Source organism: Aphis gossypii, chromosome 3, assembly GCF_020184175.1.
Source record: "Aphis gossypii isolate Hap1 chromosome 3, ASM2018417v2, whole genome shotgun sequence".
In the NCBI taxonomy this organism is placed as follows: Eukaryota; Metazoa; Arthropoda; class Insecta; order Hemiptera; family Aphididae; genus Aphis; species Aphis gossypii.
In genome coordinates this window covers 41,570,146-41,586,704 of record NC_065532.1, presented here as the reverse complement: position 1 = coordinate 41,586,704, position 16,559 = coordinate 41,570,146, and the positions used below count along the sequence as shown (strand labels likewise).

General features: G+C 24.7%; 1 protein-coding gene and 1 long non-coding RNA gene across 3 annotated transcripts in view; one reads left to right on the top strand and one right to left on the bottom strand.

The window, feature by feature from the left end:
• LOC126550806 (uncharacterized) overlaps positions 1-16,559 on the bottom strand; it is a 47,942-nt gene that overhangs the window by 26,694 nt on the left and 4,689 nt on the right. The window lies entirely within an intron of this gene.
• Positions 7,934-16,167, top strand: LOC126550802 (fatty acyl-CoA reductase wat-like). Of its 2 annotated transcripts, none has more exons than XM_050203003.1 (8): positions 7,934-8,146; positions 11,497-11,745; positions 12,406-12,533; positions 12,607-12,716; positions 14,412-14,601; positions 14,664-14,924; positions 15,138-15,395; positions 15,881-16,167. In XM_050203003.1, exons 1-8 carry the CDS (start codon positions 7,958-7,960, stop codon positions 15,960-15,962), a joined length of 1,467 nt encoding a protein of 488 aa, XP_050058960.1. In that variant the 5' UTR covers positions 7,934-7,957; the 3' UTR covers positions 15,963-16,167. The 2 variants fall into 2 exon arrangements, with proteins under 2 accessions (XP_050058960.1, XP_050058959.1); XM_050203002.1 differs by lacking the exon at positions 7,934-8,146 and adding an exon at positions 9,265-9,700 and having other exon boundaries at positions 15,881-16,166.

Sequence of the window (16,559 nt, the reverse complement as noted above, 5' to 3'; positions counted from 1 at the left end):
TACTACTTTTATTTTATTATTACTATTTTAATTATTAGCCATCACTAAGACTAAACAGAATTTTGTTAATACATTTCTGTTAACACATGATAATATAATAATATAGTTGATACAAAACATTTATATTAATTTTGCCGATAAATAGATACTTATTCTTGTCGTTTAGTTTAATCATGTATTCATAGTGTTTATAGGTATGGAAATAAATACATGTGACAGACATTAAAAGACGGCATTTTAAAGCTATTCTGTGTTAGTAGTTCGATAGAGTCCATAATATTATTATAGAATTATAACTTAAGATCATTTTTTTTTTTAGATATTTTAATTTAAATATGATGGCTATTAATATAAAGTTAGTTAGGTTCCTTAAAAACTTTTGAATAAATTAGGAAATTATTTATATCATTATTTATAGTGTGGTTAATGGTTATCATATTTAAAAACATATCGCTATTAAATTTGACGTAAGAATAAACAATAAACACGAATAAAAGGGTGATTGAGTGCGGGTAACGCTTTACTGTACAGTATAGGTATCAAGTGGATCTCGACCATAGAATAGGTTACTAAAACGGGTGTGTTAAATTTGAATACAATGATAAGTAAGTAATATCGCATACGAAAAACGATTCTGAACGAAGATGATTTGTCAGCATAGAATATTTTATCACTAGGTGGAGAAAAAGGTGGTTTATATTTTAGAAGTTTTAGTGACCTGAATACTCCAAAATTTAAGTTTTTTTTATAATTATTGTAAAATTATTGTGCCTTTGTATTTTTATAATTTTTAAATTAATATAAGACTAACTTATGACTTATGAGGAACTTTGTATTAAATTTTTAAGTATTTTGACTAAGCCAAAAATATTGTCGATATTGATAAAAAAAAAAAAATCTAAACGAAAATGAATACTTCAAATGGTTATAAATAGCCTTAAATTAAGCGAAATTTTCAAGTATCTATGACTTATTACTTTTTGAATAATATAAAATATTGAAAATCGTTTGAGGATAAATCGTTATCGTTAGGTACGCGATTTCGTAAAAATTTAAAATTCGAGTTTTCTCTATAGCTATTTGAAGAAAAACTTATGGAAAACTTAGTGTTGCATTTTTTAACCTTGGATATAAATACTAACATTCTTATGAATTTTCAAAAAACTTACTTACACATTTTCGTAATTTTGACATACTTTGTAAAATATGAACTTAAAATGTTTATAAAAAAAAAATTGTGACTAACGATTTTTGATTTTTTTAATTACAATAAAAAACCTTGTATTATATTTTCAAGTTTTTTTGGGGATCTAAAATTTTTTTCAAAATAAAATATCTCAAAAAAGCTTAAAAAGTGAAAATTTAACTGCATATAGATAACACTAATACTTATTATAATTTGCCAAAAATTTCAAGTATGTACAGTGATTAGTTTTTGAGTTACAATGATATAAAAAATCATTTATGTCAAAAATAGGTTTTGAGTAAAAATTCTCGTTTTTCCGTCACTTTTTTTTTGTTTTCCCGATTTTGTTGAAAACCTGGGAAATTTCTACTTTTGACCACTATAAAATGCTCCAAGGATATTCACTTTGCAATCGGAAACCACCCCTAAAGTTTAAAATTGAAGAATTATTTCGACAAGTTATGCTGTACACACACACATCATCGTAAAATCAATACATTCATCACTTCGATCAGAATCTGAAATTCATTTGGGTTTATAATGGATTTAAAAAAAAAAAAATTAAAAATACCTATACAAAAACGATTTGGAAGAAATTACATAATATTTTAGCAATGAATTATGTTAATTATTTTGTTATAATAAATTATATTAATTATTCGTGGCCTCGTGGGGATTTGATTTTAAAAAAATATTATGGATTTTAGTACACATGATAGTATTTTCCAAATATTATGAAACTTAATTTTAAGACATTATCTAATTATAATAACGAGTATATTTTTACTGTTTCATAGTATTTAAAGTAAAATATTATTAACTCTAAAGTTAATAACAATAATATGATTGTAATAGTAATAATAATAATATTATTCTAATAGTTAAATACTTATAATATAATAAATGCAATGTTTCGGAAAAAAATCAATCAACCTAAGTACCATAATATTAAAAGTAAAATTAATGACTTAAATAGCTATATTAAAAAAACATATCATTAAATAACATTTTTTATGTATAATATTATATTTTGTAATTAAGCAGTTATAGGTAATAATAATCTGTTTCCGTTCAGAATCGTTTTTTGTATACCTAGGTACAATGATGTACAGTACACCTATCATATTTGAATTCAAATTTAACACATAATTATTACAGTGGTCTTCACGACATAATAATATATTTACAACGGTATCCACTTGCTTATATGAGTAATTTAAAAAATAACGTTTGAAAACTTATTACAGAGGTTCCTCATATCAGTTTTCTAAAAATAAACATTTAAATTTGAAAAATACATAGGCAAAAATTTTTTATAAGCATTTAAATTTCTAATTTTGGCGAATTATGATATTCGAGCGAAATATAGTGATTTTAGTTATTTTGTTGTAATTTATTTATTTATCATAAAATATACGGGTTAATCCCGTGTGTAATCAGGTAGATAAACACACATGTAGTAGAATAAACAATATATTTTGTTACCTAAAATGTATACATATTAATATGTTGCATAGTAATTTAGGCATTATTATTATGATATTATGTATTTGAGCGACTTACTGTTGTGAAGCACTTACTATTTAGTAGGGATAGTTCCTGGTTTGTTTTTCATCAACTTCTCCACCTCTGAAAACTTCTATGATTACTGTTATTAATATTTTCTTAGTACGTATTTCGTTCATGATGAACATTATTTGTATTATTAATTAATGGTTTGAAAAAATTATACGTTACAGGCGACCAACATCCAAAATAAACGATCGAGCCGGTGTCATTTTTCAGCGAAGGTCACTGTCACACGTCTCGGAACACCGGTCCAGTTTTGTTGTAATACCTATACCGTGGTCAGTGAGAACAAACAGCTGATGCGGCAATGACGATCATGGAATTATTATAATTATAATAATGGACCGTTATCGTGGAAAATAATCTTCGTTTCGCGCGTTTAATGATATATTATGTCATACTCAATTTACGCGAAGGTATACCGTTTGTGCCATGAGATTTTTCGAGCACTCGTACTATAAATTTTTCTGATTTTGGTGTGCAGTGAAATCATAGTTAATTTTCTTTAATAACGCCATACCCTTTAATACTATGTGTGATTCGTGTCAAATTAGTTGTAATCATTACAGTGTCAACAAAACCGTTTTGATTGTAATTGCGTCGCGGAAATACTTTTGCTTTTAATTAATATTTTTAAATATCGTTCAGGATACGTAGGTCTTACTACTTAAATGTCGGTAGGACTACGTAGTCGATCAACATGATATCTTTTTATTATTATCATCATCATACCACACAACAAGCACTCAAAATACGACATAATTACGTCATTGGTTGTGTACTTATTATTTTTTATAAATTATTATGATCTGATAGCAACGAAATCGCGCGCCAAGAGAAAATTCACATATAACTACATGTTAACGGCGAACTCTGGTAAATACAGAGTAATAACCAATAATTAGGAAGTGTAATAAGTCGTTATTAATAAGAAGTAACAACCTTCATAGATATCGTATGGCAGGCGTGCTTGGTGACATATACCGCAGAATAGATTACATACCGAAGAAAATATCGTTCAATTATTTTGTAAAGAAATACCTAACTAGGTATGTACTCTTTTGTAGAACCACGTAATGTTTAATGTACGAGAATACCATGAAATTTTGCGTTGTAGCTTAGCGCCTATTTTTTTGAGTTGTTATTCTTATTATTATTATTTCAAAATTATTATTACTATTATTATCATTATTATTTTAATTTTAATTATAAGATACGTATAGCTGTTATGTTCTTGTTTATAATGCAATTTGTCGGAATCTTACACTAAACTGCTAAATGCTTTACAACATCGTCCGTAATATTCAACACGTCTGTATTTATAAACTGATATATATGCGAAACACTCCCAAGATACTGAAAAAAATTATAGCGTTGTTGTATAATACACAACAGATACAATAAATTACATCCAGATGCGTACCTACGTCACAAATGTCGATTATATTTTCAAGAGAAGGTAAGAGATAATTAAAACTCGCACAGAACAAATTTTTTATGTTCTATGTTTGTATGATAATCATAAAATTACCTTCTATTCTGTGCTAATTAAATATGAATTTACACTATCTGTGTAGTCGGTAAATTGAACTTGACCTTGAATATATATAATATACAGTGCAATAGAATGTTATTTTTTTTAAATTTATTTGATGACTTAAGTTTTTAAGTTATTATCCCATATAATGATGGGAAAATTATTACGTCATTACTTAATAATTATAATCAAACGGTATTTATGTACACATTCGTATAGAGTAATTTAACAAACATTCTCAACACTATTTTTCTTTTATAATCTATACAAATTCTAGATTTTGGAATTCTAATGTAAACTTAAAGATCATATTTTAAAATACTTTACTATTTTTTACGCCAGTTAAGGGGTAGGTATTCAGAGTTTAAGCATGATTCTTTTTGCCAAATAAGAGTTACAGTTGTTTAATATAAATTGTTGAGCAGATAATTTTTTTTTACCCAGAAAGAAGTGAGGTACATTGGTGGTGCACCTACCCATGGATAAATCGTGTCGAATAATTTGAGACGATTTACATTAGAATACAATATGTATTTTAAACATCATATACATCGCATTAACGGTGTTAGGAGGAATTTGAATCAAATAATTTAAATAAAATAATCTTAAGCATTGAGTTTTTTTTATAAAAAACAAGCGTAAGAAAGAATGTAAAAATGTATTTAAATAAGCGAATAAGTGGGTACCGCTCTGCTGTATATTAGGTGCCGTGTGAATCACTATTATATATTATAGGGGTGTTAAATTTGAATCCAATGATATAGGTACATTGTATACGAAAGACGATTTTGAACGAAGATGATTTATCAGCCTAGGACATAATTTTCAGTGGTTGGTAAAAAAGGTGGTTTATGTTTAAATGGCCTGAATACACCAAAATTTAAATTCTTTATAATTAATAATTTATTATTGTAAGCTAAACTTTTAGAAAATCTTATATTAAATTTTCAACTCTTAGCTACTTATACAAACATTTTTATGAATTACCTATACCTACTAAATAATTTGCAAATATTCATAATTTCGACGAATTTTTGTCAATATTTGAACTTCAAATACTAATAAAAAAAAATTATGCACATGTATTTTTATAATTTTTTAATCACTATAAAAATAACTTATGAAGAACTTTGTATTAATTTTTTAAGTATTTTGACTCCGCCAAGAAAATTTTATCGACACTTCAAAAAAACATTCTCAGAAAAGTTAAAAAATTGTAGTCGTCTATAAATAGCTAAAAAAAAATTAAATCATCTAAAGAAAATGTTAATCTAAATAACTGGTAAAATTTTCAAGTATCTACGATTTATACTTTTTGAATAATAACAAATATTTAAAATCGTTTGAAGATAAATCGTTATCGTTACGCTATTTTGTAAAAATTTAAAACTCAAATGCACTTAAAATTTTTCCTATAATGATGTTTTGAGTTTTCTCTATAGCTACTTGAAGGAAAACTTATGAAAAATTTCGTTTTGTATTTTTAATCCTTAGTTATAAACAAAAAAAATTTTATGATTTTTCAACTTCAAAATTACTTGCAAATTTTCGTGATTTTGACATATATCGTAAAAATTTGAACTATTAACACTTATAAAAAAAATGTGACTTACGATTTTTAATTTTTTTTAACTATAATAAAAACAACTCATAAGAAAACTTGTATTCAATTTTCAAGTTTTTATGGCCATCCAAAATTTATTTATGGACATTTCAAAAAAAAAATTCCCAAAAAAATCCAAAATTTCAGTTGTCTATAAATAGCTCAAACAAAAATCTTTTTAAAAATTTAGCCATATATAAATAACGATAATATAACAATGAGGGGAAAATTTCAAGTATTTACAGTGATTAGATTTTTAGTTACACAGCCATATAAAAAAATCGATTTGGTCGAAAACTAGTTTTGCGTTAAAATTCCCGTTTTGCCGTTACTTTTTTTTTGTTTTTCTCGATTTTTTTGAAAACTGTTGGAAAATGTTTACTTTTTACCTCTATAATGCACCAAGGATATTCACTTTGCTATCGGAAAACACCCCCAAAGTTTAAATTGAAGCATTATTTCGACTAGTTATGCTAGTCAGACACACAAAAAAAAACACACATCATTGTAGAATCAATACATTCATCACTCCGTTCAGAATCTAAAAATAATAGAGTTAACACAGAATTTCATTTATTTACTCAATACCCGAACTAAGGATTTTTGCTTTTAAATTTAAAACAATTGATAACTCATATATTTGTAATTATTAAAATTGTATTATTCATTAAGATTTTAGATTTTTATTTTATATATACATAAAAAAACAGATGAAATAATATCACATATCATGTAAATCAATTTTTAACAAAACAAATACATTCTTATACATACCATGTGTAGTGAAGGAGTTTTTCTATTAAATTGATATTACACACTTATATTATTATCGCATCTATTTATCCAATATTGTAAACCAAAAGAAAATTTTTTATATTACATACTTACTCAGATATAACTAACACTTTATATTATATAATAATATTATTTTATAAAAATCATTATAACCTAGTTATAAATTATCTACCTGCTGTGTAAAAATTGTAAATTACATATTCCTATTATGTCAGAAAATGTTATGTCAATTGAACCGTAACTGTAATTGTCTTATAACTGCAACATAAATCTTTTTCTTTGTAGGAAAATATTGGTGATTCGAAAATGTCATTGAACTTATTTAAATTTCAAGTATGCATATTTGAGAACAGAATGTATTAAAATAACATTAATTTGAGTTTGCATCTACGCTAAACATTTTATTGTAAAAGTAAAACAGGAATTGTTGGATATTTTTCAGGTGTAACACATTTGGGCATATATTAAAAAATATGCCTGTATATTCTAAACGCGTTTATGAATTAAACTGTAATTGTTAATCAAAGAAATATCTAAATAATATGTTTTTTTTATGAATACACCTACTAAGCACCAATTATACTGAAAATATCGCATCACTATTGTTTTATAACTGTATCTACTAGTACAGATATTATGGTGCATTGTGAATATTGTGCTTGAGTATTATACAATTTTGCAATTAAGTAAAAGTTTTACCGTAGTATTTTCAAAAATATAATGTACATTGTGATTACGTGTTTTAAAATTTTGTTTTTTTATAAGACTTTTATATAAAAATTATAAATTATATGAAATTGAAAATAGGTTACACCTTTTAAGGTTTGAATTTATTAATGTGTATAAAAAATACTATGCAACTATCAAGATTACTAATACTCTATTCCATACTTACATTTATAAGAAGATTTAGTTGCTTGTTATCACACACAAGTCTGATTAAGTATAGATTACTTCCATTTAGGTATTAGATTTATTTTAAACCCTGGAAGAATTATGATGTGTATAACTATGATGACACAATAGCAGATTGCCTTCGCGTATCATTAAAATAAAATACTATTTACATTGACGAGTACCTACGTACTACAGATATTTACTCCCACCAAATGACAAGATACATGTCTTTTTAAATGTTGAAAGAATTACACGTAAAGCTAATTTATAATGTTTAATACTTTGTTGGTTTTCACTCCAGTTCAAGACTAAATTCACCAGACTACACAGGTTAGAAGTTCGTACGTGAAATGTGATATAACTAAACATTATGGACACGAGTATAACAGAATTTTTTAGGAATGGGACAGTTTTTGTTACTGGAAGTACAGGGTTTTTGGGGAAATTACTTACTGAAAAATTACTGAGATCTTGTTCACTGAAAACAATTGCACTTTTTGTGAGAAGTACGCAAGGACTCGATTCAAGTCAAAGAGCCGCAGATATTTACGATCAATCTGTAAGTTTATTTTTTTCTCGGCTGTCACATTATACAATAAATTATATCCAATAATATGTTTTTATTATTTTTAATTAATTGTATATTAATCATGGAAATAATTAATTTATGTTATAACCTATTGAAAACGATATCGATAAGTATAGTTGCAAATAATACAAACTATATAAATTTTTACAATTATCTTAAATACTAAGACACTAATTCTAAATATTGCTTAAGCAATTATTAAAAATTTTTTACAAAGTAAGCTAATAAACCTGTGAATATGATTTAGTGATGCATAATAGGTCCATTCATTATTTGAAATCCATCATAAATATTAAACTAGATTTAATGACCATTAATATTTATAAGCTATAAGACTATTGAATAATTAAAAAAAAAACTAATTATATATTAATAATGAATTATAATGTCATATTTTAGATTCTGAACGAAGTGATGAATGTATTGATTTTACAATGTATTTTTTTTTGTGTTTATACACCTTAACTTGTCGAAATAACGCTCCAATTTAAAACTTCAAGGGTGGTTTTCGATGACAAAGTGAATTTTCTATTGATGTATTGTAAAGGTCAAAAGTAAGGAATTTTCAGGAATTTTCAAAAAAATCGTGGAAAATCACAAAAAGTGACAGAAAAATGGGCATTTTTATGCAAAACTATTTTTCAACAAAATCATTTTTTTTATATAGTTCCAATAACCACTAAACTTGATATTTTCAAAACATGTCTTGAGTTTAATAAGATGCATCCATTATAGTGACCTCCAATAATGAAATATTTTGAGCCAAATAAACCAATAATTTATTAGTTTCGTTTGTTCATTTAGAGTTTAGATGAGTGGAGAATATTGTATCTTGTGTAGTTTTATGTCGATTATAATGAATTATTGATTAACAATAATTTAATAATGTGATAATTATTATTATGTTTATCTTATCAAAAGTAGACAAGTGATTTAATGGCTAACTGAGTTAAAATATGTTTTATATTATTAAAATATATCATGTTTATTAAGTTTCAAATTGTTATTGCTGAATAGTTAACTAAACTAACCTTTATTCTTAGAATTTCTTCACTATTATGTTTCCAACCATGGGGATTCTAAATTCAACTGTGAGGGAATTCCCCTCTGCACTTTTGATAAACTCTGATTAGTTAAAATTATGCATAGGCATTTGTAAGTGTTATAATTCAAAAATGAATTAATGTACAACGTGAAATAAAAACTGAATGGTCAGCAAAAATTGATAATATGAAAAGATGCCGAGTTAAGTATAAGTTTAAAACTCATTTAAATTCTGAGGAGCGTTTGCACTTTATCTATTGTTGTTCTATTTAATTTACCGAAAAAAAAAAGATGGAAATAAGTATAACCGACACGTTTAAGGATGGAGTGGTTTTCATAACTGGAATTACTGGATTTCTAGGAAAAATACTAGTGGAAAAGTTGCTCAGGTCTTGTGACGTGAAAATTATTGCAGTTATCGTTAGATGTAAAAAAGGATTAGCTGCCAGTCAAAGAGCTGCGGATACATATAAACAAGCTGTAAGTCTCTTTTTGTACTTAAAAGTTGAATATTTGAATACTTGGTACTTTTTATTATGAATTATTATTTTATTGAACCAGGAATATAGGTAAAAAGTATTTCATCAATAACAATTTGTCAACAATAAATTCCTTAGTAATAAATTTTTGTTAAAGAACTTTTCATCAATAATAAAAACATTTTCATGAACTTAATTTCCAATAAAGTTTCTATTTATTAAAATAAAATGAAGACAAAAACAAAATATGTTGATAATAATTGTATATCATAATAATTTTTAATTATCAAGAAAATGGCAGTTAAGTCAAAATGTATATAATACGACTTTGGCGATTTACTCCCACAATATACCTACTATATAACCAAATTAATTATAATTATTATATTTTTATAATGTTATATAATAACAATAGTACAATGCTATTCAACAATATTTAAATGTGAATTTATCAAAATGTATATTAAATGTATATTACTCGACAGTAGTATATTTTGAATTTTGTCACACATATTTTACTTTAATAAACATACTTTTTTATCAATACCATTTTGCAAAAGTGGATAATCATATAGTTGGTGTTGAAAATACCTCGTAATTGAGAAGTAAGTCTGTCAGCCTATATTACTAAGTATATTAGAATCTGAACGGAGTGATGGATGTATCGATTTTTACGATGTTGTATTTTTTTTGTATCTGTGTACACCAGAACTTGTCGAAATAATGCTTCAATTTAAAACTACAGGGGTAGTGTCCGTTGGTAAAATGAAATTTTACACTTGATGTATTATAGAGGTCAAAGGAAAGAAGTTTCTGTCTAAATTTTAAATTTTTACGAAATTGCATAACGATAATTATTTATCCTCAAACGATTTTAAATATTTAACCTAAATTCTTAATATTTATATAACAGATAAATATTAGTTAGGATGTTTGAAGTATTTATGATATTTTAAAATCATGATAGAAATATTGTAATTGTAATTTTATTAAAAGGTCAAGTCATAAATCTTTATAAAAGTAAACATGAAACAAAATCTTGATAAGAATTATATAGTACATAAGTAAAAAAATTAGAAATAATGGGAAAGATGATTTGCTAATATTAGGCATCAAGTAATACATCGTTTTTGAGTAGATCACTGTATTGGACATGTTAAATTTGGATAAAATGATAAGTTATTGCATACAAAATATGATTTTTAACATAGTATTATGTTGGCCCATATTTCTAAGAATATTTTATTAAATAATTATATTGATATTAGAAAGAAATTAAATTTTTTTTTCGTAGTATTATAATAATATTATTATTACTTTTTTTTACGGTTAGTAATATTACATAAAAATATGATATTTTATTTCAAATTTAAATTGGTTTGTACATAAATTAGTTCAAATTACTGTAATATTATATAAAAAACAAATTAATAACTAGAGAACTAAAAAGTCTAAAATTTATGTACTATAAATAAACATAGGTATGTATATAATTATTAAGGAAAACATACCAAGTCTAAATTCTTTTATATATTTTTTGTAAAAAAATATAATACTTAAATTTTAAGTTTTAATAACCACAAAATTAAAGAATAATATAAATTAAAAAAAATTATTTTGTTTTATTTTTGTATTGTTTTCCTGATTTTATAAGAAATTATTAGAGAAAACATTGTTTGATAAAAATTTAAAGTCTCTATGGCTGTTCTTTTTTTTTTTTGAAACGAATTATGTTAAATACAATTATCATAGTTTGCTATTATGATAGTAAACTAATTGTTATAAATTATTTTTAAGGTATTTGATCGTCTTCGAATAGAAAAGCCTGACTTCGTGACTAAGATAAAAATTATTGATGGAGATTTGGAACAACCCTCATTAGGTTTATCGTCAGATGATCGTGATTGGTTGATTGAAAATGTGAATTTCATTTTTCACTGTGCCGCAACAGTCAGATTCAATGAAACTCTTCAGAAAGCAACGAAAATAAACATATTGGGAACAAATAATGTTTTAGACCTTGCGTCGATGATGAAAAATCTTAAGGTAAATAATATATTGTATTTTATAACCGTTAATGATGGTTCTAGTTCATCAAAACAAAATTATTATATTGTCATTAATATAGTAAGTAGGTACTTTTATTATATTCATAAATATAACTATGAAGTAATGCAATAAATTGATATATATATATATTGTATTATTCTGTTAAGGCTTTAACATCTATGATTATTAGCTTACTTTATATTAAATTAATAAGGTTATAAGTAAAATAAAACAACATTATTTATAATTTTTGGCGCAAGTCGAGATAAGAATTGATATAATACTTCCGCGTTCTCTTGGTTAAACTTTAGAGTGAGGTTAGGTAAATAACATTTTTTTGTGGTTAGGAGTATTTTGGGCATTCGGTTACAATGTGATTGATTGTTAGATTTTTCTCCCATTTGTCACATCTCAAGACCAGTCTTTTAGTGATAAGGAAGGAGTAAGTAAATGAGTTTGTCCTATTTTAACTAGAGTTCTACAATAATATTTTACTCCGATTTCAATTAAATGCTTTTTATATGCGTTTATGTGCGTTTTACAATATTGAATATTTCCGAGGCTTAAATTGTTACTAACTCTGTTTTTTTATTTATGGGTATGCCTATATGGAACGGAATACAAACTCACACTGATAGTCAATATTTATTGTTGCAGGGTGTTGTACACGTATCAACTGCTTATTCACATTGTCCGAGGGATGTAATTAGGGAAGAATTTTATCCTGTTCCAATTACGGCGAAAGAGCTAACAAATATGTTCATTGACGAGATTTCATGTGCAAAGTAATTTTTTTAATTGTAAATAAGTAATCAATTATTTTAGTTTTTATTTTATTTTCATTTTTAAATAATATAGCATTTTAGAAAATTGGCCCAATACATACACATTTACTAAAGCAATTGCAGAAAATATGATATTGAACAATGACAATCAGTTACCGATTTCCATATTTCGTCCATCGATTAGTAAGTGTATTTGACAAATACTATATTAGATTCTGATAAAACTGTGGGAATGATAAAATGCTATATTTTGTTTTATTTCTGGATATATTTTAGTCGGTCACCATCATGGATGTGTTAAATTTTAATTCAATGATATACTAATCATCGTATAGAAAAAATACGGTCATGTATAACGACGGTCTATATTTTTTTGGTATCTATTTATGATTCCTTGACTATTATTTTAGTATTAGTATTAATTGTTATAAAAGTATCCTCTTAATTATTTTTCTTGGTAATTCTCAATTATTCTGAAATGTACTGGGAACTTTTTACCCTCTTATCATCAATCTGATCTAATTTACAAACAGAAATTAATATCAATGATTATAATCGAAATATTTTTTTCTGCTACGAATAATTGTTTAAGACAAAAAAAACACGTAAAATCACTGTAAAATCAATACATCAATGTTCCATTCAGAATATTTGTTAAAATGTTAGTATTTTAATTTTTAATTAAAACAAAAGTTTGGTAACTATTATTAAAAAAACGTTAGACCATTTTTTCTCAGAATATACAATTATTATTATTTATTTGTACCTATATTATTTAAGTCTAATATAACACATCAATTCCAGTAACCTAGTCAAATATGAGCTATACCTATTTTACATTTTATTAAGAAAAAAATTACCTATTATCTACTTGCCACTTTTTTTAACCTAACCTAACCTAACCTTGCTCTTTCCATAGTTTTAAACAAAATAATTTTCCTCATAACATTATAATAACAATAACCATCTCAATATTCTCATACATAATATATTCTGAATAAAGTAACTTTTCTTATTATATTTTACTTTCATTGCAAATATGTATATTAATATTATATTATTTCAATTAACTGTAATAGACATTTCGAGATGTACCTAAAGATTATTTGATTGATCAATAAGGGCGTATGTAATTTGCACCAAAAACAACCCCTCCTCCAAAAAAACTATATATATCATTTGCGCCACATCTAAAAATTTATTTTGGTGATTTGCGCCACTTTTTAAGTTTGTTATTAGCGCCACTAATATTATAATTATAAATAAAACGTACCTATACAAGTAAAATAAACTCAATGTATATTAAATAAGTAAATTTTCGTTTAGTATGTACTATTTTTGTAGTATAACATATAATTTTTGAAATAAAATACCGAGCTACTTTAATACCTAGCTTACTCAACTTTTTTATAGCTTAATAACGAAACTTAGCCTTTTCTGTCAATTTTTTTTTTGTTGATAATTTGACTATTGTTGAAAGTGTAGTGCAAATCACATATTCCATTTCGTTTTCTGTCGTGGCACAAAATACATGTTGTATTTTTATATTTTGGCGCAAATTACAAGTAATAAAATTGGCTCAAAATACCATTTCCCATAAATAAATATTAAAAACTAAAATATTCATTATTATTATTAATTGTTTTCTAAAAATATATACAAAATATTTGTTTGATGAGTAAATCATAAAAGGTATATATTATGTAGTTGATTTATTTAAAATAATAATAATTATTAATTATTCAACTACGTCAGAGAGTAAACCGTGATAATAATGCTTTCGGTTACGGTATGACGAAATTATTTAACAACCTTTTTTAACGATGACGATTTTTAACAATTTTTAATAATTTACTAAAAGAAAACCGTACGTTATAGTTGGATGTACACACTTCGAACCTTATCCCGGTTGGTTGGATACTATTAATGGACCATCTGGCATAGTTACCGGAGTTATGGCAGGATTATTAAGAACGATTTATCTTGATTCGAATAAAATAACAGATATTATACCAGTTGATTATACAGTAAACGCATTGATCAGTGTTATGTGGGATACAGTTAACAGGTATAATTTTTATCTTTTCCGTAATGTTTACTCTATAACGTTAACATTTTTATCATTTTTAGTTATCAACATTTAAATCAAACGAAAAAGGTACCAAAAATATATAATTACGTTTCTAGTAATGAAAGCCCTATAACTTGGGGCGAATATATACAAAATATGTACGACCATTATTTTGAAGTTCCTCCGTTGCGAGCGATGTGGTATATATTTTGTATTTTTCATACCAATTTTTTAATTGACACAATTCTGAGATTTTGGCTACATAAGGTACCGGGTGCATTAATGGATTTGTTATTAATTATAAGTGGTAAAACTCCCAAGTAAGTCTTTAATAATAATTTTGCAATATATGATTTATTTATTTTCATATTTAACAATAGTAACTCTGAAGTTTTAATTATTATTTAAATTTTCTTTTTAACCTAACCCACCAATTGATGTGTGTTTTTTTATCATAGTTCTTTTTATTGTTATATTATACAACTCGTTGGGACCTTTGTAGAAGCTTTAAACATATTTTTATATTTATTTAGAATGCTGAAAATGTATTCAAAAACAGAATATATGTTGGATATGCTTAACGAATTTCTTACTAGAGAATGGTCTTTTGACAATGAAAATACCAAAAAACTTTGGTTATCATTAAGTAAAGAAGATCGTAACATTTTTTGGTTTAGCTTAGAAAAATTCGACTGGAAAGACTATTTAAAAATTTATTATTTTGGAGTCAGGAAACATATACTTCACGAAGACCTGAGTAATACAAAGAAGGCTGTATCGAAAAATCAAAAGTAAAACATTTATTTTACTAATTATTATTTTAAAAATCAATTCTTAAACTCAGAGGAAATTAAAGTTAAAATTAAAATTTTAAAATTTTAAAATAATTTAAATAATTCGATCAAAATTATATTTAAGGGTTTGAATTAAAATTTGGTTATAATATGACATATAACTTTAAATTACCTACTAATTACTTATTTGCATTTTGTAATGGACAAACGCAGTTTAAATCTAATTTAACTTATCAGTATTCAATGTAAATTATTTTTTTAAAGTTAAAATTACATGTTATTTTAAAATAAAAATTAATTTAATTTATTTCAATGAAATTTTTAAGTTCAAACAAAAAAATTAATTTAGATTCATGTTCAAAAAAAAAAATTGAGTTTGAAGGAGATTTGAGATTGGGATATTTAAATTTCAATTCACTTAATTATTTTGAATTTTATATTTTATTAATTATTTATTTATCGTATTATTTTTTTTTTTATAGATTATTCTGGTTGCATTGTTTGTGTATTGTTCTTATTATTTATATTCTACTACAATTTTTGTATTGGATATTTATAATGTAATGCAATCTTACATATACGCATTTAAATCATGCATCAATAACATTTCTGTAAATTATTATTATAAAACCAAACAGCTGATATTCAAAAATTTAAATGAATAACTACCAAATACATCTTAATTTTATTTAGTTATATTTACTTTAATCACTTGTTAATAATGTGAATTATTAATTAAATTAGGTACCAAAAATAGATTATTTATAGAACGTATGTTTTATACAAATTTCAATCTATTGTCAATATAAAATATAGCTATTTTTTTTGTGATTTATCTATTAAATTAGAATAATTTTTATTCGAATCGATTTCTCATATTTATTCTATTTTACCTTGATTTTGAATTCAATATCTTTGGTATCTTGCTATCTTTACATTTATATTAATTTATCAATATATTTTTAAGTGCATTGTATTTAATATTTTAATCTAATTTTATATTTTATTATTTTATAAGATTACAATATTGTATGTATAAATAACAACTTAAAAAAAATTGCTTATTGTTTACACAACATTTTATTTAAAGATTTATTTAATGACTATATTAAATATTTAATTTAATGACTAGATGAACTAATGTTTTTTTAAAATAGTTTT